General features: G+C 42.6%; 1 protein-coding gene across 1 annotated transcript in view; it reads left to right on the top strand.

Moving 5' to 3' along the window:
- sema3c (sema domain, immunoglobulin domain (Ig), short basic domain, secreted, (semaphorin) 3C) overlaps window positions 1-26,467 on the top strand; it is a 69,171-nt gene that overhangs the window by 35,902 nt on the left and 6,802 nt on the right. Inside the window, exons 5-16 of the mRNA XM_049566831.1 lie at window positions 5,126-5,245; window positions 8,647-8,737; window positions 12,176-12,295; window positions 12,392-12,534; window positions 12,618-12,732; window positions 15,049-15,118; window positions 18,617-18,761; window positions 18,862-19,084; window positions 21,795-21,883; window positions 24,981-25,022; window positions 25,267-25,424; window positions 26,331-26,398. Of these exons, the coding sequence (XP_049422788.1) occupies window positions 5,126-5,245; window positions 8,647-8,737; window positions 12,176-12,295; window positions 12,392-12,534; window positions 12,618-12,732; window positions 15,049-15,118; window positions 18,617-18,761; window positions 18,862-19,084; window positions 21,795-21,883; window positions 24,981-25,022; window positions 25,267-25,424; window positions 26,331-26,398 (1,384 nt within the window). The remainder of the gene's footprint in view (window positions 1-5,125; window positions 5,246-8,646; window positions 8,738-12,175; window positions 12,296-12,391; window positions 12,535-12,617; window positions 12,733-15,048; window positions 15,119-18,616; window positions 18,762-18,861; window positions 19,085-21,794; window positions 21,884-24,980; window positions 25,023-25,266; window positions 25,425-26,330; window positions 26,399-26,467) is intronic.

Raw genomic sequence — 26,467 nt, forward strand, 5'->3', positions numbered from 1 at the left:
AGACGGCGACCGCACAGTGTTTGCGCCAGAGGGTGGCGCAGAAGGAGAAATGTAGACCAACCAGGTTGATTATGTCTGTTTGCTGCTCGCTTAAAAGCCTCCACTTTAAACTCAATGTGATCGCCACTCGAATTTGAGGCTGTAAGGCTGGATGCTGTTTATCTGGCATGGTCACGAAGTCTGTGTGAGTACGAATAGGGAACACAAGAGGGAAAATAAAACTCCTATAATGTTCATTTTAACACTGGGACCACTTTGAAACACATCTGTTCCAGTTGTCCTTCAGCTTCAGAGATCAGAATACAGAGAAAAACTATAGATATAGATACATATACAGATATAGATATATTGGAAAGTAAGTAAACAAAACATTGAAGAAGAGTACACTTGCAAGATACATGTGACACCTTCTAATGTCACAATGGAGGGACAACTACGCAGGTTGATTTTAGCGCTGCTCATCGTGGACTATATTGCTGTCATTGTTCATTTTAGTCAAACCATACAGTTTGAAAACTAGGCGCGGCTCCAACTAGAAAACAATGTTTTGATGCATTGGATGTGCTGAATGTGCATATTAAGGCAGTACAGGAGGAGGTGCACATTAATAATCCTCCAGGACTGTAACATGCTCATGTTTAACCCAAACAATGTGTCATGTGACTGCAGTTGGTTCACATCCAGGTCGGAACACCTTCTCACCACAAACAAACCGCACCAGAGTTTGGTTGTAACCTGACTGAGACCACCTCTTCAAGAAGGTCTTGGTCCGGTTGTTTTGGTGCACACCTGAGTGTGATTGCTGTGTTCACACCTGCCCAAACAAACCGCACTGAGGGGGCAAACAAACTTGAGCTTGATTGAACCGAACCAAACAGGGCAGGGGTGAAAGCACCCTAAGAATGCTGCAGAAAAACCTGGAAATTACTAAATGAGTTAGCATTTTAGCACTCCTGTTCCTCATCTTGAAGTCAGTGGATTTTTTTGAATGAGTTTTTGGTTAAATGCCTGAAATAAGGTCTGTGGTTAATACAAGCTTAAGAGACTTTCACGTTTTATTCTACAAAATACGTCTGTGAATACCCCACTAGTGAAATTTGAAGCTTTTATGTGTCTTAAAAAAGACGCTTAACAGGTGGCTAAATCGGACAACAGAAGGTCATAAGTCTGGACCTGGCTTTACAACTTTACAGCCTTGTTGTGGTAATGTTGAAGTGTTTGTTTATCGCCTAACGTTAGCTTTTTATTTCAAGCGATTGCATTTACACTATTATCTTGCCTAACCCTAACCCTAATCCGATGGGAAAATCCCATAGGCTTTTTGACAAAGGAAACCAGGGCGATGCTAACTCCATGTGTGCCTACAAAAAAAATCATCACCCCTGCACCACTCTATTGACTCTAAATGGATAGTGCTTCGACATGTGGCACTTAAACTCACTGTTTTGTGTTGTAAATGTCTTTTTCTTTCTGTTGGCTTCACTGGCAAACAGCCAGCTAACCACGTTAACAAGTCAAAACATGGCTCCCATTGCCCACCCATCAGTCTCCACTCCTGGGGTCTCATTTATAATCATTGCGTGCACACAAAACAAGGTCTGACAAAGGCGTACACCACTTCCCACGCAAAAGTTGTGATTTATACAAACAGACTTGATAGGAGAACTTTTGACCCACTCTTACGAACATTGTAGAGACAGGAAATCGGCAGCGCAGATGGTGAGGTGGAAGCCTGTTTGTAGAAATTGTTAAATATCTTTTGACGGACAGCATTTTTAGGTTTTCTTCGTACACCTGACTCATGGTGGCAAACGGCGTTGCCAGAGGTCGGGCACAGTGTTTCTGCAGCAATGTTATCCCACCATTATGGGTTGGAATGGCGTTACCAATGGTTAACATCGAATAAGTGGCACTGCTAGCTCACTCCCACTCAACCCAGGTGATGCACAGTGCACAGCGGCGGCGAGCTAACCAATTTAGCATAAATACCCTATTAGCTTGGCTGCTTATGTGGTACAGCATAGTGCTAATGCTACTACTAATCTGAAAAGTAGAAAATTTTACCCTGAGACCGACATGCGTAACCAGTGAAAAACAATTTCGGCGGTTAATGGCTCTGTGAAACCTGACATTAGTTATGGGTGCAGGCCCCAGACCCAGCGGGTGTGAGAGTTGAAGGAGGCTGTGACGGGATGACTGGGTGATAAAAGTAAGGAGAAAGCAAGACAGACAGGGAGAGATAAAGAGGAGGAAGATAAATAACCTAGATGGGTGTGTGACGCTGAAAATTCAGTTGTTTTTCTTCGATAGCTCCCAGCGCAGCTGTGCACCGACCGTGAGCTGCAGCAGCTGCCATTCCTGCAGCCACGGCCAAGTTCCTGACGGCTCCCTGGATACGTGTTCCTCTCCTCCCCACTTTCTTTCTTCTCCCTCTTCCTTTCTCCTCTCGTTTCTCTGCGAGCTCAAACTTAATTAGCCACAAAGTCCAGCACTCCTGCTGCTGCCGTTTGAGTTGAGGTGAAAGCAGAGATGGAGGGAGATTGGTAATCTGCCTCACCTAGATATATCACATATACCACTGACACTCTTTTTCCACTGGCTCTAATACCAGAGCACTGAGCTGTAGGATTGTTTGATTGTGCAGCATGTGATTGTGTAACTGTCATAAGAAGTGAGATAACTTTGAGTTTCTCCCTCATATGGAATGGGATACTTCAGGAGAGATAAACAAGCTCTGGATGTGGTATTCACCTTGGCTGTATACCAGGAAGTAGACTTTAACCTCTGTTATTTCTGCCTCAGCACAGCGTGTCATAGCTGTAATTCATAAAATATGACAGTAATTATTTTTTTACAGCGCTGTGCCAACTGCTATTCATACTGTAATTGTATTATTAAAATATGTTAGATAACATTAAAGCCACATCATGCTGAACAGTGGCCACTTTGGCAACAAGTAAAAATTATGAGATTACGCTAAATGCTAAAATACTGTTTCAAGCTCATGTAACATTATCACAAGTGAAGAAGAGTCATAAAGTTAGCAAGATAACTCACTAATCTGCACTTTACAACAACATTTATCTAAAGTTAGCTAACATTTGTTAACATTTAGCCATCTTACGCTACTGCTCATATCTAACCAACTAATGCAGGATTTATACTTCTGGGTCAAATTGACGCTACATACCTACAACGTTGGCTCTGCGTCGCCTAACGTGCACTTCTCCCCAGAAATGTAACTACACGTTGCGGCGACGCAGACGTCCTGTCTATTTCTGTAAGCTGAAACCATTTCCCTCAGTGGGAACAATGATTTATTTACTTTATTTTCACAGATAAAACAACAATAAATTGTTTAGACCATAAAGCTTCCATTAAAAAAAAAAAGCATTTTAAGTCTTGTGCTGGCTTCATATGAGTAGAGGAAAAGTCTGCTAGTCGCTAGGCTAATTTATACAATGTAAAATGCCATAGGCTTGTGCTAATAACGTTAGCATATTGTATTTGTTTGGAAAACGTGTTGACAATTGTTTTGTCGGTGAACCTTGTGAGTTGTAATGGAGCCGAATTTTGAAATGTTACCTTCATTGAATGTTGCTGTTGTCCCTGGCTTCATATGAGTAGAGGAAAAGTCTGCTAGCCCCTAGGCTAATTTATACAATGTAAAATGCCATAGGCTTGTGCTAAAAACATTAGCATGTTGTATTTGTGGAGGAAATGTGTACTTGTGTTTGAAATTGTTGCTATTAAGCCATTTTTAATGTGTGTTTAATGTGTGTTTTGAATCAACTGAACTTTACAGCACTTCACAGAAACCCCGCTGCCTCCTACTGTTTTGGAGGTGTAACTGCAGAGTGACACAGACAAGTATAAATGCTCACAATGGTGTAGTCTCTGCATAGAGCTGACGCACAAGTATAAATCCCGGCTTAAGGCTGTAGCAGCAAAACTCTTAAAGGCATTGAATTAAGCAATGGTGCATTTCATTCATGCCTCTGCACTTGTATCAGCCGTGGCCAGAGACATTTTCAGGTTGTCCGTCCTACCATCCCTCTCATTCTCGGAATTGTGTTATCTCAAGAACCCCTTGCGGAAATCTCTTCAAATCTGGCACAAAGATCCTCCTGGATTCATGGAAGAACAGATAAGAATTTGGTGGTCAAAGGTCACTTACAAAAGACATTTTTGGCCATAAATCAAGAAATCATATGCTGAATATGACAAAAATTCACACAAATGTCTAATAGGATAAAATGATGAAGTGATGACATTTTCTATCCAGAAGGTCAAAGGTCAGCTTCACTGTTGCATCATAATGTTGTGCAAATACACTTTTTTGGCCATGATTCTACATCGGTGGTTCCCAACTGGTGGGTCGCAGTCCAAAAGTAGGTCGCTGGCTCAATCTGAATGGACCACAAATGACTTGATTTTTAAGTACAGTGAATTTTCAGCACAGAGCTTTTACTTTGAAGTGTCTTTTCCTGCTGTCGAGTGAGAAACTAACAGATACTGAACAGAGACAGAAAACTAGCTCGGCAATTGGCCAAAAGCAAGTATGACCCTGAATGTGTTAAACTGTGTGGACCTTGAACTGATGAATAGGGAGAAATCTGGACCCTGTGGCTGGACCAGTTGGGAACCACTGTTTTACATCATATCTCAGGAACAGTGGGGGAGACATTCGGTCAAATACTAAACTGATGAGTCTAATCTTGGACGCCCACCTTGTTACAGTGCTGATTGTATAGCTCATCTGTGCTGCCTGGGGGGAAGATTATCTGTGAGGCATCCACGTTTTAGAATTTGTAGCTTCTTTGCCGCAGCATCCTTATTGAAAGCATTGTCAGATGTCATAGATATGAGTGTTGACAGACATGGATGTAAACTGTAACTTGACTGGTTGGTGGAGGGATACAACCACAAGGCAGTAATTCTAGCTGTCGATAAATTCAGATTTTTATTTGTAAGAGTTACAGTGTGTTATTTCTCTTCTTAAAAGTAACACAGTCTTGCTTAATGTTTAACATTTCATCTGACTTAATCTGAGTGACGTTTTTATTGTTGTTTCTGACCGACTGAACTTTTTACGTGCCTCGTTTTGTTTGTCTGTTCTTTCCAGCACGGCTGTGGGAACTTCATCCGGGTGGTGCAGCCTTACAACAGAACTCATCTGTTCATGTGTGGCAGCGGAGCGTACAGTCCCGTCTGCGTGTACATCAACAGGGGCCGCAGACCAGAGGTGGGAACACGATGACGGATTCACCTCACTAAATATACAAACTCATGATGGTGTAAACCATGTTTTGGGGACATGAGGCTGGTGGCAGCACAGCGGTTACTATAGGACTAGGACACACTGCAGGCTGCTGAACAATACTACACCACTTACTGTACATGATCATGACATCTGCTGCCTTTAATGCTAAATTACATGTATTTATACTTAAATTTACAATAATTTCAATGAGGTTTGGTGATGGGACAATTTGTTAAGCTAAAAATGATGAGCAAAAGAAGAACATGCAGCAGTTCCCCTGTGCTTATAACAAAAATAAACCCCTAATTCCATTAACTTAATTGAGTTAGTGTAATTCACGTGCTTATTACTCAGCTGGGACAATAATTCATAACTTTCCTTCTTTGTTATTCCCTAAAAGTAGTGTGACTGTTAATGTCACCCCTGAGCGCAATAAAATTAAAGTAGTGGTAATACTGCCACCAAGAGCATGTCAACAAAATCATTTTCTGAGAGAGAGATTAAGTCATGATCATTAAAATGCCTCAGGGGACGCTGACGAGGAATATTTCTTGTTTGATAAATAGATTTAATGGTTTAATTTAGAGGTTCAAAAGAATATATGACCGTTTTCTGAGACAGAATTTCTTTACAACGCTCTCCTGGAAGACATACAGCACTACTATAAGTCAGAGTCACTGTATACTGGGAGTGTATGCAGTGGGTGACAACCAGCGCTTATGAAATTGCTTTAATCTCATCTTCCTGAAATTAAATTCATGCCGGCATCAGATAGCGTTTGTTTCTAACAATAGCATGTTCTTTTACTGGTCTACCCGGAATTTAGAAGTGTCACCACCACATGATAAAAAAAGACTCCATAACATCACATGAGCAAAGTTTTCACGTCCTCGGTGTGATGCCACATGAGGGGAGATGCTGAGGATAAGAGGGAGCAAATGGAGCTCTAGTGTCAGGGATGGAGGGCTGATTTCTGGGCGCTGCGCTCTCATCTCTGGGCCACACAGCTCTGGGAGTGAGAGCGGGGAAGCCCTCCAGGAGAAAAGTGCTCACTGAGTGAACAACGTTGAGCCACAGACTGGCAGCCGCTGCCAAACGCTAATAAGCGGAGCGAGTGAGCTCCCAACCAGGCTCTTTCCGCACTGCGGTGCCCTTTGTCATTTGGGGGGTTTTTTGTTTGAAAGGCAGACTGCTCTGTTTGCAACTTCTGAGCTCAAACATGTCAGTGTCTCAAGGAAAGGGATCTGTTAAGTGTAACAAGCTGCTGGAGAGGGAAGTTGACGGCGAGCTCACAGAGTGGACCTTTGCCCCGAGAACGTGGCACAGACTATTATGCTGTTGTGCAACAGGATGAGACGGCTGCAACACGTGTCAGTGTTTTTGTGCCTCCTTAGATGCTCAGTGAATTACAGGCTACGCTGCAATAAAAGGCTGTCTTAATGACTCAAACAGTCTTTTATTTAGTCTTTAAATCTTTACAGGGTGATTCCACCGCTCAAAGAAGTTACACTTGTCTTAGAAATTCCTCTGAAACATTTATCAGTACAAACAGTTGTCACTTCTTAAAGGAAACATCAAAGTGAACCATCAGTACGTAGAACACATTTTTAAGTATGTGGGGGGGCTTTAAAGGAATACTTCACCCCAAAATTATCATTTATATATCAATTACTCACCCCATGTAAGGATGCATTCATGAAGAAAACACTGTTTTTCTGACATGCTTCCCGATGAACGAAGAATCCAAAAACAGAGAAAATTCTTGATGAACTGAAGTCATAGGGGTCCACGTTAAACTACAGCAAAACTATATCAAAACATACATTTACAAGCTCTCGTGCAGTATAATCCAAGTCTCATTTATCTAATAGTATGCTCAGGACTTCCCAAACAGACAACCTTTTCTGACGGGGAACAAAACTTCAAGTGAGACTCCATTTACAAAAACAATAATTTTACCTCGCTGAACACAGGAGCTGCTGGTCTACCACTGCCTCAGAACCTGTGTCCACATGGTGTTTTCCTTACGCAGAAAAGCAACACATTCTCACTCCGACCTCGTCACATATTGATGTTTGGTCATGAACTTTCCACGTTGAGATATGACGTGAAAGGTACCCTGGGTGCGTTTGTTGTTGACGTTCTGGGACGCTGTGTCAAGTTCTGCCGGCAATGACATCCCCAGCGCTTTTTTGAAAAGTTCAGAGATGTTCAAATAGGAGTACTCGGAGTGTCGGAGCATTTTTAAAGACAGGTGCTCGGCGCAACACTTTTTCTCAAGGCGGTTGCATACGCTGTCATTGGGAACAACTGAAAAGAGATGCCAGTGCTGAGGGGAAAAAAAAACGCTGTGAGGACACAGGGCCTCGATCTGTAGTTTGTTTGTGTTATTGTGTGACTTTGGTGAATCAGAACTAACCCCTAAAACACCAAAGTCACACAAGAAAACAAGTAAACTCTCTGATCAAGGCAGCAGTAAACCAGCTACTCAGATGATGAAAGGAGTAAAATTATTGTTTTTGTCAGTGGAGTCTGGCTTTGAAGAGAAAGAAAGTGCTGTCTGTTTGGAAAGTACTGAACATATGACTGGAGTAATGAGACTTGGATTATACTGCATGAGTTATGTCAGAGCTTGTAAACGGATGTTTTGATATAGTTTTGCTGTTGTGAAACACAGACTTCAATTCAAGAATTTCATCTGTTTTTGGATTCTTCATTGACTGGAGGCTTGAAAGAAAAACAGACTTTTCTCCACGAATTCAACGTAACACGAGGTGAGTAGATGATTTACAAATGGTCTTTGGGGGCGGTGAAGTATTCCTTTGATGGTTCAATGCAACATCAAATGACTTGTTGAAACAGATACTTCTTGCAGTGTAGAGTCTGGAGAGTCGGTCCACCTCCAGCACGTTTTGGCGAACAGACACATTTTCCTGGAAGAATGCTCCTCAGCTGACATCACTTGTATCCCCATTCAGGGAAGCACCAGCACCACAGTAAGCCAGACCCAAATAGGATCAGACAGGAAGCTCTATAATTTACCCAGGTTACAGTAAAAGTCATTTGGACTGTCCAGTCCGCCACAAGGAGGGGGTTTAAACTTGGCAGCTGCCCCACCTGAGATGGAGAGATGGCTAGCCAACACATTAGCAGGGAAATTCCTCCTCTGTTCCCCAGTGGAATTTTCGCTTTACCGTCCCACATGGGCCTGTTAAGGTACGAGACCAGGAGCAACCAAAAGGGAGGGAAACCTGAGCAGGGCTACCTTGTGGGACATTTGGTCCGCTCATACATGTTTTATTGCAGGAGAGCCCACTGGACGGAATAACTTATCATATAAAACTGTCTCCACAATCTCTGATTTCCTCTTTTCTCTCTCACAGGAACAAGTTTTTCACATCGACTCGAGGACCGAATCTGGAAAAGGGCGGTGCTCCTTCAACCCTCAAGTGAACACAGTCTCCGTCATGCTCAGTAGGTGCCTCCTACAAAACCCCCGAAAATTATTACCAAAAATAAATGAAATTTGAGTTTTATTTATTTTTAACTGTGACCAGCAGTTCTATAGCAGAGGTTCACACATGTCCAAAATGAGATACCCAAACCTGAGCTGGCCCTAGAAATTTGTTCCAAGATCCAGCTGGACCTGAGAATAAAAAGTATGTATATCATCGGACCAATTTGTGCTAGAGATTTAACAGACCTGACCCAGTGCATGTCCGAGAAGAGATAGACCCAAGACCCAAATGGGTTCTGTGTCTCACGTCTATTGTAAGTGGCTTAAGACTGTGCATAAAAATTTCAATATTTACATTTTGTCAGTACGAATATGCTACACATCATTAGCTCAGTTAGTTTCTCAACATTTCAGACATGACATGAGGCTTCATGGTGGATGGCTGCATAGACTTGGAGCTCCTGGCACCACTGTGTCATTTATTTGTTTTACTTTACCTTCAGTCAATCTGCGGGTTAAGTTATATTTATCCAGCGCTGATCACGCGTCTTCTCAGATCCACTGGGGTATTATGGACAAAATACGTTCAGTTCAATTCAACAGAACTTTATTTATCCCGAAGGAAATTCTTGTGCCAAAGAATCCTTCAAATTACAGAAACACTAGTACAGTGACCACAATTTTAACGATTCACAAACAGTAACAACCAAACAACCAGTGGAATCCCCGGGTCAGGGTCACTCACTGGGCCCAATTTTAGAACAATGAAGTATTAAATATCTGGGGAAATAAACAACTATAGAAGACAGAAGTGTTTTCAAGGAGCCAAAGCAAAAACCAGTCTCAAATAGAGTAACAATAGGACTACAATAAGTACAAAAGTTACTAAAGCTAAACTAAAATTGCAGAAAAACAGGGCACGGATATAAAGTGTCACGTAGGAAGAGCGGAGCAAGGTTTTTTACCTGCTGCACAGACTCTGTCCCACTGCGACCATGTCCCATGTATTTTGGCCAGGGGTGTCCAAACTTTTTTTGAATGAGGGCCAGATAAGACAACGTGAAAATACCTGGGGGCCAACTGATTCTTGCATCAAATGGGTTTAAAAAAATCAAGCAAAAAAAAAAGTCAGACAGATGCAACCATTTTATCTTTTAATGAACTTTTACTACTTGATGCTTCCTTCTCTTTGCGAGGTGAAGGGTAAAAATGTGAAGTGATCTTGCTGATTACCCATTATTGTGTAAAGGGCCATATATGGTATATTTTGAAAGTCAAGCCAAGGGCCGATTAAAATTGGTCTGCGGGCCACAATTGGCCCCTGGGCCAGACTTTGAACATGCCTGATTTTGGCCATCAGACACATTGATAATCAGACTGAGGTTATCAACAACCTGCGATAATAGAATGGTACCCAACCTGGACGTGATTGACCATAATAAAACCTAGACCCAAACTGTATGGGTTCTAGAACCATAAAGACCTGTACTCTATTGCTTTCTCTGTCGATCGGCCCACCCATTGGTCATCCACAAAAATTTCCCCACCCTTCCCCCACATTTTTGCTCTAGGAGGCTGAAATCTGGCGTGGAGGTCAAGTGTGTGCATGTGAAGTTGCGTGTTTGTGTCAATGCCAATTGGCTAAAAGGGGGCGTGACAATGGGGGGATGCATGTATGTACGTGGTCGCAGCTATATCAAATTCACGCCTTCATTGCTGTTCTCCAAGGGGCATGAACTTTTGGTTTTCAGTGACACTGTTGGTACTGTAATTTGATGAACAGTATCTGTGAGCCTCAGTCAGTAGCTCGTCTCCTGACAACGCCAGCCGTCAAGTGTCACTCAGTATCGTTATAGCTTAAATATCTTCACACAAAAAGTGAGGAGAATTCAGATTTCAGCTGGACTTACACATCAAACACAGACCACCAAAGGTTAAAGCAGTACCTTCTTAAGGTCAGGCTGCGCCCTCTCTTCTCTTTCATCTCTGATTGGTCGAGGAGTGTTGGGTTGCTGTTGACACGGCTAAAGGCGACACATTGCACCCTCGGCTCCGCTTTCTGACACCTGAGCACGGCCATGTCAGCAGCAGCTTTGCCAGCTAGTGAGCGCCTTCAGAGATCCCCAGCAGGGAGCCTGAGGGGAGGGTGGGATAACCCTTACAGGGCAGGAAGGAAGGTGCTCCACCAAGTAGAGTCGAGGTCAAAGGCAAAGCTGTGGAGGCAGCGATGCAGCTCCGCGGGCCCCAGAGAATCAGAGGCAGTGTCTGGGCTCGATAAAATCTGCACTTCATCTCCTCATCCTTGTGTTCTGGACCCTGTGTGGCTGTCTGAGGGCTGTCAACACTCGTTCCTTAGCAGGCCAGCTTGGATGTGGGCCACATACCCCTAATCCTCCCCTAACTTGCCCCACATCCTCCAAAACACATGGTCTGGAACTGATGGATGATGAAGTGAGAGTGGAGGAATGATAAAGAGAATGAAGCGGCTGTGGAGAACACACAGTCTGTTGTTAGCAGCAGGACACACACAGACTGTGAACCCATTCATAGAACAGTCTTAAAGGGACAGTTCACCCTAAAATCAAAATTCCATATTTTTCCTCTTACCTGTAGTGCTGTTTATCAGTCTAGATTGTACTGTACTGTATCACTGTGCAGAAGGAAGTGTGCATCTACTCATGAATGAGACAGCAATGGCGTCCTCTTCGGCTGAGCTGTAACATTAGCTAGCTCAGCTAAAGCCAACAAGGTTGTCGGTATCCAATCAGTGAAGCCATTGCTTGGCGCTCTAGTCATCCCTTCATCTTAATCCACACGCAAAAAAATCCACAAACCACTCGATTAAGTTTAACAGTTTACTTGGAAACTCAAAGATGGTACAGAGACAGTCGTCCATTTCTAAATCCAAAACTACCCAGAAAAAAAGAGGTAAAGAAACAGGTAAAAGATATAAGAGATAGGCAATTAACTCTCTCCAATCCAGAAACTCCCCCTACTGGTGAGAGTGTAAAAAAGGGTGAGCAATTACGATACAACACTAATAGGACCCTTGTCTTAAAAGTTACAAATGTAAAACAGCATTTAGGCTCTGACAGAGGTCATTATTAGACGCCTTTTTCCTGCTGTTGAATGTTTTAATTTTGGTTTATATCACAATTTGGCACAAACGGCGTTGCAAACGGCAGCTGGTTTTTGTGAATGTCGCTCTATGCATTTCTGAACTCTCACCAAAACAATCTAGACTGATAAACTGCACTGCAGGTAAGAGGAAGAATATGTATTATTGATTTGGGGTGAACTGTCCCTTTAACATTACTTAACAGTCAGGGAACAAAATATTGGTGTATTCTATCTGTATCATTTTAATTGTCTGAGGGTATCACAGTAGTTTGTATAAGCAATGTGTCTCTGTCTCTACAAAATGAGTTGTTGGTTTGTTGTGTCTTTCCTTTCAGACCAGGAGCTGTTCTCAGGCATGTACATTGACTTCATGGGGACAGATGCTGCCATCTTCAGGAGCCTGACCAAGAGAAATGCAGTGCGGACAGATCAGCACAACTCTAAGTGGCTTAGTGGTGAGCACACAAACATTCTCTAAAGGTTTTAACTTATATATTGTACACAAATTAGATTATTTTTCTTTTATTTTTTTTGATTGTATCCTTTTTTAGAGCCGATCTTCATCGACGCCCACCTGATACCAGACGGAACAGACCCCAATGACGCCAAACTCTATTTCTTCTTCCGTGAGAGGCTGACGGATAACAGTGGAAACACTAAAAATATCCACACCATGGTGGCCAGAGTGTGTCCAGTAAGTGCTTTTGCATGTGCCTGATTAAATCAATAGAGAATGTTTTGTGGTTTCGAGTTGCCGAGTGCAGCTTTTGTCTGCAGAGTGACATTGGAGGACAGCGCAGCCTGGTGAACAAATGGACCACGTTTCTCAAGGCCAGGATGGTGTGTTCGGTTCTGGAGGAGGACGGCACGGAAACTCACTTTGACGAACTGGGTGAGTAAAACAGAGGAACAGGAAAACTTTACTTGTGTTTATCAGAGGAGAGGGTGACTGGGGTATGAAGGTTTTTCTTTTTATGTTGACCCTCCCTGAAACTACAAATATATTTTTCTTGAGGCTCCCTGAGTACTGGAGGAAAATTCAATACCCTGTCTCCACCATTAATAACTATATTTTTTTGACACCGCACCAGCGATAGTCATGGTCGGAGGCATTTTTTTTAATTGTCTGTCCCATTCTTGCAAACACGATATCTCAAACAGCCTTGAGGAAATTTCTTCAAATTTGGCACAAACGTCTACTTGGACTCAAGGGTAAGCTGACTGATTTTGGTGGTCAAAGATCAATACAGCGTCATTATGATTTTGCGTCCATCCCATTCTCGTGGACGTGATATCTCAAGAACGCCTTGAGGGATTTATTTCAAATTTAGCACAAACGTCCACTTGGACTAAGCAATGAACTGATTAGAATTTGGTGGTCAAATGTCAAGGCCATTGTGACCTCACACAATATTTTTTTGGCTATAACTCAAGAATTCATATGCTCATTATGGCAAAATAGGATGAAATGATTAAGCAATGACATTTTACACCCAAAAGTTCACAGGTCAGCTTCACTGTGACATCATAATGATCTGGAAAACAATTCTCTGGCCACTATTCAACATCATAACTCAACAGAAGGGGAGACATTTGGTCAGATACTTAATTAGTGACACTAATCTTGGGTGTCCAACTTGAAACTGTGCTGACTGATGTAAACTGTTACTGCAACTTCACAGGTTCTCAGAGCCATACAACCCCGAGGTGATAACTGTAGTTTATATTCGCACCAAATGTAGCTAATGGAGCCAAAGCAACATTATCATAAAAGTGTGTGTGCACTAAAGCAGAATATTTGTGCATGACAGCCTCCTGTCTGACCACACAAACCTAACAATATCTGATAAGCCTACACATAAAAAAAAACACTACACAACAGTGGCAGAAGGGGGTTGTTGTTTTTTTAATAAAATGGCAGCAAGCCCCAGGATGCTCCTTGCCAAATTTCATACTTGTATGACTATTTATGCCATCATAGCGCCCTAATATTTGCATTTACATCTTTTGCCAGAAACTTGTCCCCAAAAAGGGGTTTTGGGGCCCCTGGGACCAAGCGGCCCTGAGCTGGGGGTCCTTGATATTAGCTTGTGATGGCCCAAGGTTCAGGCTATCAGGAAATAATAATGAAAAAACGGAGCAGCAAACACCACGACGGCTGGACCTGGCTCCCAGACTACTGGAGTTGAAAAAAGCCTTGTCTTTTCATTATAGTCATGCACGCAGGAACACAGAATTTAACGCTGTTGTTTTTCTTACAGGATGTGGCGAATGTAAACTGTTTATTTTGGGGGGGGGATTTAAATGACACATGTAGAATTAAGTGATTTTGATGAAATATCACTACTTTAAGCTTGGCAGTTTTATATCCTGTTGAAAGCTTCATCGTGCATGATGTGTTCAAGAGCCATTGGGGATTTGAAAAAAAAATCTGTTTTCACAGTTTCTGGCTTTGATAAATGGTGTAATTTTGGTGATTTTAAAAGAAAACATGCCTTTAAAACCAGCCAGCAGGATTTGGGGTTTAGTATTTGAAATAAATACAACCATTTAAAGTTGCACGTCCCTCCTCCACGCCAAAATTAAACCACAGTCTCTCCTTAGTGCTCAAAAAATTATTTGACATGCCTCCCCCATTTTGCACCACCCCCACCACTCTTAAAAACAACCGACACTCCCTTACATATTACATATTTCCTTTATTTTGTTGAGTGACTTCCAAGCTCCGATTCATGTTCGTGGTCCATGAAACAAGTTGAAAACAAAACCTTGAATTTTGGAAAATATGAGACCATCCCAATTCCCGAAAGCTCCTTATTTTTGTTCCAAGGTTTCCAGCGATTGCTTTCTCCATAAACAATCCGCGGAACTCCCTCTGTTTGGGCTGGATTAAGGCTGCGGCCCTTTATCAACTTTCATAACAATTCCTCTGTTGATTTTAGTTACCTTGTATTCAGTTATGAGTATATTATTCCAGTCCTTTCTCAGCCTCAGCTTTGAAAACTCCAAACAGCTCGCAGAACTTTAAACCTGCTCTTTCATTTAGTTCATCGGACCAGTCAATCTGTCAACACGTGCAGTTATTAATTCACGCATTCATCACTTTTTGGCCATCTCACCTGCAGGAGGAGGTGATGTGGGATACAGGGAGTTTATTGAAAGTATAACACGTTTGTCTATGTGTGCACATGTGTGTTTTCCCTCACAGAAAATGTGTTTTTGCTGGAAAGCGATCAGCCCAAGGGCCTGTTGGTGTTTGGAGTCTTCACATCCACAAGGTAAGGCCGGTGGCGGTGAAGCCAACTGTAACATTCCTGCAGGCCTCAGTGGTTATGTTAATCACCGGCTGGATAGCAGCGGGGAGGGGGGACGTGCTTGTCAAAGAGCCGGTTACATTGAGACGTCATGTGTCGTGTTGCAGAACAGCTTAGTCAGATGATGAACTATCAGTTACAGCGTCCTGGTGGCTTCACCATATGGCCTGCGTTTTGATGTTCTTTCCTTATGATCGCAAGCAGCAGTGCGTATTTAGATGACTGAGTGCAGGAGATACATCCATAGTATACACTGATATAGACTGTGTATCACATGACATGGCGGACGGAGTATTAGTACACAGCTGGATTTTTGATCACAGAGAGAATTTCATTATTGCATTTTTCAGATAGGTGAAACTGAAGCCTTGTTTGTCCGGTTTTAGGGAAAACAGGAAGGAAAAAAGATCATAAAAATGTGGGAAGAGTACCAGTTCCAGTAAAAGTAACAGAGAAACACGAGGAACATAGAAAGGCAGAGGGAAAAGTCTTACCTAAATGAAACAAGGTTATGGTAAACCTTAATTGCTGTCTCTGTCAAGCAGCTGTCCATTAGTCACTCACTCTACAGTAGGAAACAGTACTCCAAAATAAAAGCTCTGTGCTGGGAATTCACTGTACTCTAATGCCAGGTTCACACTACACGGTATCAGCCTGATTTTAGCCCGATGCAGCGTCGTACTTTGTCGGCTCGGGTCATGAACAGCAATGAGCGTTGGGCGCAATAATACATTGTTTCATCTCGTGTAATGTGTCATAGTAGACGACAACAGAGGCCATGTCTGGGACTCCTCACAACGTCCTGACAGAAAGTCTAGCATGTTTGATATTCTTTTTGTCGTTCACGATTTCTCCCGTCACAGCCGTCAGTTTGACCAATAGGAACACAGAACGATCTGCTGCCGTTGACAACTGTACGGCAACAACACCCCAGGGTTATAGATATTTCCTCTAGGGATGTTAAAACACAGAATAAATGATGGTGTGAAAAAGCAGAGGCACTTTAGCAAGCCACTGAGTACTGCCATTAGCATCAAGCTAGCAAACAATGTTACTTCTTCATAATGGAGGTAGGGCTGCAACTAACGATTGTTTTCATTGTCGACTAATCTGTCGATTATTTCTTCCATCAGTCGACTAACCATTTTATTGAAAAATGTGTTAAAATGTTGAAAAATGTCAGTCTGTCTCTCCCAAACCCCAAAATTATGTCATCTAATGTCTTGTTTCATACTCACGCCGAAGGGTTTTAGTTCACCGTCATGGGAAAGTGTGTAAAGCTGCCAATATCTGAACGTAAGAAGCTGCAATAAGAGTATTTTGGGGTACTTTATAGTACTTTTCTGTGAAAAAAGACTCAAACCGATTAGTTGACTACTAAAATAGTCACAGATTATTTGGATAGTCAGTTAGTTGACTAATCATTGCAGCACTAAATGGAGGACATAAAATAAGAAAATTTTAAAATAGTGGCTTTTACTTACCACTTATTATATTTATTCCACTTATTCCATCATATTATTATAATATTATTATTAACTTACCACAACATTAGTTTTTATCTGCTCCCGATTGCCTTGATAAAGTTCATGCATCGCGCCATCATTTCAAACTCAACACTTCCTGAAGGAACTGTAGGGGTGATGTGGTTCGGGGAGAGTGAGTGTGTGGTGAGCAAACAGAGTCTCGGTCAGAAGACATCAATGGCAAGGAGTGGAATGATGGAATTAGGCAAGGGAGAAGGCAGGTTTCGATGCAACACCAGTAGCTTTTATTTTTCTTTGATTTGATCTTTCTGTCGTCGTCACAGCTTATTTTCGTGTGATGGCTCCTGGCACATGTCTGGGAACAAAGAGATTAGGGTAGCAGAGCACATGTCAGCAAAGCCACCACAAAAGGCATACAAAGGAGACAATCAAAATGATGAATTGACCACTCACATTAACTTGAAGACACACACAAATCAGGATACATGTGCTGGCAGGGAGTGCAAAAGGATGAACTGAGGGGTGAACAAACAATTTATAGTCTCCGCCCTTTACCCAGCAGGTAAGGTGGGCGTGGTCAGGCGGCAGGTATCTGCTGGGTTCACTCTGGCAGATTCACCATATTTATTTGTATTTATTTAGAAAGAAAAATGAACTGAGAAAGCTCCGGGTCCAGGGAGTCTTTTCACTTCCTGTATCGGTTTCAAATTAAAAGCCCCTTATAACTTCGGTTGAGAGAATCCATTCATTTTCTAAACAGGCTTTTATTGTGAAACATTTGCAGGAACTTGTCATGGAGGATTCAGTGACTTGTACTTCAAATGTTGCTCCTGCCATCTAGTGGCGCTTTTTTACGTTATTACAGTAACATTAAATAATAGCGATAAGACAAGACGGGACAAGAACAACCCGATGACATCACTCACGTTGTGAAAGACGACCAGGGACGATTGATCGTGGACCAACATGTAGTGTGTCATGTCTGTCGGCCAAGTCACGGCACGATTTTATGACCCCACAATCACCTACTCTAACATAGAGACTGTCGGAACGAACTAAAATGTCTTGTCCCACCAGTTGGGAACCACTATTTTCCATTTTTTGTTTGTTTACTTACTTTGTTTTTTCTCAGCGTTAAATGTCCGATTCCCTTTCCAACTGGTCGTTGTTCCTGCTAACTCTTATAATGTGAGAACCATGTTTTTCTAGATATATGGTTTTCCTTTTAAAGCAAAGAAATGATATCGTATGCTGCATCAGTAAATCTGAGCACAACGTCGACTTTCTGCTTCTATTAAAATGACGATGAACATTTAAACATCATGATCTTTGACAAGAAATGAAGGGAAGAACAGTTTATCACATACCACCTAAACCTCTGTGGTGACTGAAGGAAACCACACTAAACAAACTGATTAAACTTCTCTCATTCAGCTGAAGGTCAAAGTCAGCAGGGTGTCATGGTAAATTTGGCGGTTTTAAAGGAACGGTCACTTGATCCATGCGCTCTGAGCTCTAACTGAGTTCGTCTGGTTAACCCAGGATGACACTGCCACAGGCCTTCAGTTCACTTGTTACCTCAGGATCACAGCAAGGTTACAGTAGAGGACCCTGGCTCAGAGAACACAGCCAAACCAAACAGTGAGGTCCTTTAGGTCTCTCACCTCAATGTTATTTTTTTCTCCACACTGTGATTCTTCCTCTGTCTCCACTTGCACAAAATGCTTCTGCTCCCCTTTTCAACAAAGACTCTTTTATGTGTTAAGCAGTGTAGTTTTAAATGACTTAGCCAAGAAACAAGTGAGCTGTCCCCACTGGAGAGTGGTGCTGGTTCCACCCAGACTGTATAACATCCTCAGAAACAGTCCTTGAATAACAACTGCAGAATATTTCAGCAGGGTGGGTCTGGAGGTTGTGAGTGCAGTAGGTTCCTACTGTTGTGTTTGATACAAAGCTATGCATCTCATTTCCTCAGCTCCGTGTTTAAAGGCTCGGCAGTGTGTGTGTACAACATGGCCGACATCCTCACAGTCTTCAACGGGCCCTTCGCTCACAGAGAGGGGCCCAACTTTCAGTGGGTGGCGTTCCAGGGACGCATCCCATACCCAAGGCCCGGAACTGTGAGTTCATTCCTAGCCCATTCACTGGTTAAGAAATAAATGGACTGGATTTTGTCAGTGATGACCATGACATTCTTTTTAACACTTTTTGTTCCTCCAGTGTCCCGGTGGAGCCTTCACACCTGACATCCATACGACAAAGGAGTTCCCAGATGATGTGGTGACCTTCGTACGGAACCACCCGGTCATGTTCAACCCCATCTACCCCGTGGGGAGGAGACCTCTGGTGGTTCGGACCAACGCTGACTACAAATACACATCGGTGGCAGTGGACCAGGTCCTGGCTGCCGACGGCAACTACCAAGTGTTGTTCCTGGGCACAGGTATAACTGTTGACAGAATGTGTATATTCTATCAAAGTACAGCCAATTTTGAGGGTTTTTTAAGCCTGCTATGAACAACAGCCCGTGTTTTACACTGCTTGTTAAGGTCACAAAAAAAAATGCTGTGATAGAGCAATCTCACGTATATCCTCCAAAATTTAAAAAGCAAAAAAATTACATTTTTTGCAGGCATTGTGAAAATAAATGCCATTTTTCATTGTGTTCGAATTTTTTAAAAATGAGTCAAATTGTAAAAATGCTTCAATCTTCTAGTGTCAAGGTCATTTTACTTTTTCAACACCCAAAGTCAGATTTTTTTTGTTTCTCCAGAAAAAAATAATAAGACTGTTAATTGAATCTATTCTTACTTTTGACACGAGCATCAAAACCCAACCGGTACTGCATTTTTTAGGCTGATACTGATGTCAGAATTTAAAGGTATAAAAAATCTGATAATGACACACCAACTAATATTTTTTATGTCTCTGCACCAGCGACAGCTTTGACCAGAGGCATTATGTTTTCAGGTTGTATGTCCTTCCATTCCATTCTTGTGAACATGATATTTCAGGAACACATTGAGGAAATGTCTTCAATTTTGGCACAAACGTCCACTTGGACTCCACACTGAACTGACTGATTTTGGTGGTCAAATTTTAAATGTCAAGGTCACTGTGATCTTGCATCTGCTCCACTCTCTTGAACATGATAGCTCAGGAACACCTTAAGGGAATTTCTTCAAATTTGGCACAAACATCACAAATAGAGTAAAATTTGATGGTCAGGGTCACTGTGACCTCACAAAACCCTTTTTTGGCCATAACTAAAGAATTCATACACCAATTATGACAAAATTTGGCACAAATGTCTGACAGAATATACTGATGACATTTCATATCTAAAAGGTCAACTTCACTGTGACATCATGATGTTATGCAAAAACAGTTTTCTGGCCATTATTCAATGTCATATCTCAGGAACAAAAGGGGGGACATTTGGTCAGACACTGAATTGGTGACACTAATCTTGGGGTCCATCTTGAAACTTGAAGATGTGTGTGAAGCATCTACATTTCGCCAAAAATACATTTAACACCTTCTATTGAATTCCTTCAAAGTCTTCACCACATATATTATATGAGTCTGGGGAGACATTTATGTGTGAGAGGCACACAGCTGTGATAAGGATGCCTTAAAATAGCTTTAAAGAACTGTGACCAAAATATGTTCTAAGCAGGATATCTATAAAGCTATAAGCAACTATAAAGCAAGGAACCTGTCTTTCTGTCTTTCTATGTGTTCTTTGCATATCTCGAGAACTCTTCATCCAATCTACTTCACATGTGGTGGGTGTATTGCTGGGGACCCAAGGATGTGCCTTGAGTAGATCTGTGGTGTTTTCTTTGCCATATAAACTTAAAACCAGGGAGGAAAGGAGGCCGGTACAGTCCGCTACTCTGTACTACTAAAAGATTTGGTGCCAGTGCGCAGTACCGAGAAGAGAGTAAAGAAAGAGAAGAGGGATCTGACGAAATCTGTTTGTTAAAGTTGGAAGGAGAAGGTCTGAGCTTGGTTCACTTCAGAGGGGTCTGAGTTCTCTTGGAGTGTTCACATATGCACAAAAAATGCTGAGTCACTGTTCTGAGGGCTGAAAAGGACCAAGGCAGGTTTTAAATACAGTTTTTCTGCTGCACTTTCTTCAGCTTATTTTATGAGTAAATGATTGTTGAGCAGAGTCCTTTTGCCACAGCTGGTTATCAGATAAACAGATAACAGAGGGGATAGTACACTGTGGGCGTGGTGGCACATTTGAAAACACAGACAGCGTGATATGGCATGTAGCTTAAATTATGTCACAATTAGGCCATAAACAGGGCAATAAGACAAGGTACTTAAGATAGGATCTCATTTTATTGAATCAGGTGAGAGGGTCTGCAGGTCTTTACCCTGTTTGTTTTACTCAAATGTCAGCCTTGATGTTAGAGCTTGTGTTTTTAAAACTTATTCAAACTTATTTAAAACTTAGTCCTAAAACTATTAAAAGTGTTTTATCTCGCCTCACAGGCAGGAAGTATATGGAATTATACCTCTTGTTTCTGTGCTCACACTGTGGTGGTTAAGTACAGTAGAATAACATGTGAACACATGCATCTCCACTCGTGCACAAGCATGTATTTGCATATTCCTTTTCTCTCTCTCTCACAGCTGCTTGTGTTTATCAGACAGCCTCTCCATTCTGTTTCTCCTGCCTGGATCTCTTGGAAAAAAAAAAAAAAGCCAGTGCTGTCCAACAATATCTGAGCCCCCCGAAATGCTGCTTTGTCTGAGGGAGACGCTCTTATCACGCATTTCCAGGAGCTGTTACTGTCCTCCCTCACTCCACTGCTCCAGCTCCCAGGACCAAACAGCTGTATTGATGATGCTTGTGTTGCATGTTGCCCTTTCTGTGGCCCTTCTCCGCCCCTGCGCGGGCTTAAGAGCTTCCATTCCCACTCCTGCCACAGTTGATTCTGCTGTGAAAACCAGCTATCGTGCCTAATTCAAAAGCAAACACGGGCAAAGGAAAACAGAGCAGGAGTTTATTTTTTTCCCCCAGCAGTTGTATTGTAGTTTCTCTGTCTGGGCAGTCTTTATTGAGTGTGTGTATCTGTTTCACACGGTTGTTTTATGTGTGGTTACAGCTCATGACATGTCTGCTCTCTGCCCCCCAGACAAAGGTACAGTACAGAAGGTAATTGTGCTGCCAAGCAATCAATCCCTGCATGAAGATCTGATCCTGGAGGAGCTGGAAGTGTTTAAGGTCAGCTGTCTGTTTTTCTCTCCTTTCTTCTTTCATTCCACTCTCACTTTCATCCCTTTTCTTTCCCACAAGTCAGGTGGTGGGGGTAGCGGGGCGGGGGTGCACTTGGCCACAACACAAAGGCCAGGGGCAGACAGACAGAGGCACGGTGGTACACAGGAGATAGATGTTCTGCAGTGTAGTGCAGCGCAGAGTGATGGGAAACATGCTAACATACCGCAAGGGTCTGGTTGTTGCCCCCAGTGAACCTTCACACATGTTGCTTTATCGTAGCTCAGAGCGCTAAACGTGTGATCAACCTGTGATCGGACGTAAAGGCCACGATTCCTTTGATCTTTCACTGCACCTGAACTATAGCTGTGCTTCATTTAGGGGAGATTTATTCTCAGTTGAACATATATATTTCCTTTATAAAGATACATCTGGTGAGAAGCTGATCCTGGATGGGTACTGTCTCTGCTGTGGCTGTTTTAAATTGTCATTAAAGGAATACTTCACCCTCCAAATGACCAATTTTGTATCTGTTCCTCACCCCATGTTACGATGAATTAGTGAAGAAAACTTTGTTTTTCTTGCATGCCTCCACTGTGAGCGAAGAATCCAAAAACTGAGAAAATCCTCAATGAATTGAAGTCATAGGGGTCCACGTTTAACAACAGCAAAACTATGGCTCTGTCTACACATATACAGATGTTTTGGAGAAAGGATATTTTTCTCCATGTTGTGCCCTCCCTTTCAGACGACAACAGAGTTTTAGTTCACTAAAACAGAGTGGAGCAGTGTGTAGGATTTCGTGGCATCTAGAGGACTGCAGATTGCCACAAGCTTAAGGGCCCGTCCCAATACCCGCCCTTAGCCCTATCCCTTGGCCCTACCCCTAGATTTGCGCGTTCCCGCGAGGTGTAGGGGTGTCCCAATTCCTTTGTGGGTGTAGGGGTAGAGGGTATAACGAGGGGTAGTGGGTATGAAACTAGCCGTTCAGAGCGAGGGATTTCAGATGCTGACTTGCCAGCGAGGGGTAGACATCGCCATGGCTACCACCGAGCAAGAGACGGGGAAAAAAGTTGTTATTGCTTTTCAGGATGTCTAGATTGGAGTTGACAGAAAGCTAGCCAGCTAGCTAACGTTACCGTCGTCAGGTTGCTTGTTAGCTAGCTAGCTAGCTCACACTATCTGGCGTCTGTCACCTGTCCTGTTCTGCAAAATTGTCAGCTTTTTCACATTATGATAACATGCCAGGTAGTATAACTATGCTGCCTCGTAATGTTAGCTGGTTAGTCCCCTGTCGTACATATCATTTCGTCATCTGTCGTTCATCAAACGAAACATGATGAATACAGCAAATGCGATCGGCAGGATTAACTCAACTGGGGACTCCATTGTAGATGCCGGTTGGAAATGTAGATGGCTCACGGCTTCCTGTTTAAAATAGTTACGTATGCGTGAATGTAACCGACGCGGTGACGTAGTGAGTGGTGTCCCACTTCCTAGGGAAAGCTTTCAACCCCTACCCCTCGTTGCTTCATTTTGAGGGCCAAGGGGTAGGGCCAAGGGCTAAGGGGTAGTGGACAAGGGGGGGTTTTGGGATTGGGCCTAAACTTCTCCCAGTAAACTCCCAATTAGGATACCTGTAGAGGGGTTTTTTTTTACAGGAGCTTAATCTTTACAGAGGCCCCTTGGTCTCCAAAACAAACGGTCCCACTGATTTAAACCTATATAAAACTGAATAAAACAATTTCACATTAAAAATCTATGTTTTTTTAGAGGGACTGCTGACGATGGTGGCCGACGTGAAAATGCGAAATTGCATTTTGCTAGCATTGCTTGGTCTAATGACTGCTTTACACTTAAACTTAGTATTACTGCACCATTTCACGGACGCACAGAGACATCTGCTGGGGCCACTGTTTTTTGTTCCACCTCAGTGTCCTCGGTTTAAAGTCAGCCAAAAACAGTGATTTCGGATCGGGCTAGTCAAATTAGCGGACAATTTTGACAAGAGGGATTGTTGTCGATGAGGAGTGAAAGAAAACTTATGCATGGCCAGAGCATGCCTCATACCGTTGTGTATGCTCTTTTGTCCTCATATCAAAGGGGACTCAACAGTGATGAGATCTCCACTAGGTGTTTTGAAAATGTTAATGTTAGCCTGTATAACTAACTACCTTTGAGACGAGTGGAGAGCATTTTCACCTTCTAGTGTGGATGGAGATCATTTGTAAAACAAGTCATGTGGACAAATTTTTTTTAAAACAGAGGGGAAAATATATCAAAAACATCTGTAAACATAAACTGAAGAATGTTGGACTGTAATAACTGATTCTTAGGATGGACATTCGCCCAGCATATAGGTCATAATGCATTTGTCAGGACTCCAGTATTCATTCACTGCACTTTATCGACTGAAATTGAAGGCACCACAATGCACAAGGCACTTATCCACAATAGAGAACTTAGACTGGATTTGTGAACGTGTAGTTTTTATCACGGACGCTTTTGAATACAAATTATTTCTGGGCCTTTTTTTTGGTTTGTTTTTGTTTTACCACTGCCAAGATCGGTTGTTTGTTTGTGTCACTGGACTAACATAAACTCACTAACTGTGAGGCAGTGGTAGACCAGCAGCTCCTGTATTCAATGAGATAAAATACTGTTTTTGTCAATGGAGTCTGGCTTTATTGATAGTATGGATAAGTTTCCTTTTAGTTCAGTTCCATGTCAGAAAGGCCTGTCTGTTTGGAAAGTACTGAGCATACAACTGGATAAACGAGACTTGGATTATATTGCACAAGCTGTAAGTTTGTTAAACGTGGACCCCTATGACTTCAATTCATCAAGAATTTTCTCCTTTTTTGGATTCTTCGTTCACCGTAGAGGGATGCGAGAAAAACAAAGTTCTCCTCACTCAGTTAACGTAACACAGGGTGAGTAACTGATATACAAATGGTCATTTGGGGAGTGAAGTATTCCTTTAAAAAGCTGTTCCCTTCCTTTTCCCCCAACATGTTCCCACTTATTCCTCTAAGATTTTGATAGAAGTAACTGTCAACAACGTCTAAAAGCTCTGAACTTTGCCCTTGTGTGTGTTATTTTTCAGAATCAAGCTCCTGTTACAAACTTGAGAATATCCTCAAAGAAAGTAAGTGTCCCTCCAACTCTGCTGACCTCACACATTAAGTGCAGTTTTATTGTTTTAATATGTTATTCATTGTCTGTGGCTACTATGTAATGCTCAAAACACAACTCTCCAGTGCGTAATAAGCCTCCCAAAGGCAGGGAAATAATGAGCCATAATTGTTTCGGCGCTCTGCCTCATTTTCCTGTCAGCCGGCCACTTATTAAGACAAACAGGGCGGCTGACATTTGAACTGTTTACTTTGCAGCAACAGCTGTACGTCAGCTCCGAGTTCGGGGTCTCGCAGGTCTCCCTGCACCGTTGCCACGCTTACGGCTCGGCTTGCGCTGACTGCTGCCTCGCCAGAGACCCCTACTGCGCCTGGGACGGACTCAGCTGCTCCCGCTTCTACCCCACCGGCAAAAGGTACACAGAGGTTTACAGTGTAAGGGGTCATTACTGCGGTTTGGTGCCGGTGTTCGGTAACTTTTAAATGTTCTGCAAAGACATTTAAGTGTCCATTAAGGATTGATCCCTTGGCAGTGTAGTGCTGACAGGTGTTGATTAGGGAGCCCATTCATGGGGGCAGCCATTCAAAACGTTCACAAGAGTTAAATAAACAACACCATAGTGCAGATTTTTCAATAGCATTCAATATTTCTGTTCACTTGCCATGAGAATCTCGTGAGGATTTGGGCCTCTAACACACAACAAAAGCAGCATCCATCAGTTACATAACAAATATGAAATTAATCAATGTACCACATCAAGTTGTCCTGAATGTGGGCACCAGATGATGTACAACAACATGTTAAACAAGACCAGAAAAGAGCTGGTCGCAACCTGTGAGGGCGCAAAGATCACATGGCTGGTATCCCTCAGCACATACTTCAGTGTAAGTACGTCACTAATTCTGCTTTTGTTGTTTCCCTCCATCCGTCTGGACATAACACAGACAAGGCAGTATAAGCGACCTCACCTCTAAGCCCGACACTTCTCCGGTCTCTTTAAGGACCGGCTGCGTGTCTCTTGACATTCCAGCCGGCCGCAGGTCAAGTTTAGTTTGGTCGCAGAACAAAAGTGCAGCCCTCGTGTTCCTGCAGAAAATGTGTGTGAAATGTGTCAGCTGTTTACACGCTCTTTTCCTCAAGCTGTTACATATGAGTGTGCACCACCGAGTGGAATAACAGTCAGATTTTCCTCATTGTTTTGGCACTGTCGGCTCCCTCCACAGCTTTAATATGAGATGAATATATGAGGAAGAATGTTGTGTATTTGTTCTGTATTTAGCTGCAGTGTATTTATACTCAATGCTGTTTCTTCTTGTTTTAGGAGGAGCAGACGGCAGGACATTATGCACGGAAATCCGCTCACTCAGTGCAGAGGATTCAATCTAAAAGGTATTTCAAGCTGCTCGAATCAATACTTTTATTTTAGGGAAGCATCAAATGGCTGGGTTTAATGTGAAA

This window comes from Epinephelus fuscoguttatus, linkage group LG22, assembly GCF_011397635.1.
Source record: "Epinephelus fuscoguttatus linkage group LG22, E.fuscoguttatus.final_Chr_v1".
NCBI classification, from domain to species: domain Eukaryota; kingdom Metazoa; phylum Chordata; class Actinopteri; order Perciformes; family Serranidae; genus Epinephelus; species Epinephelus fuscoguttatus.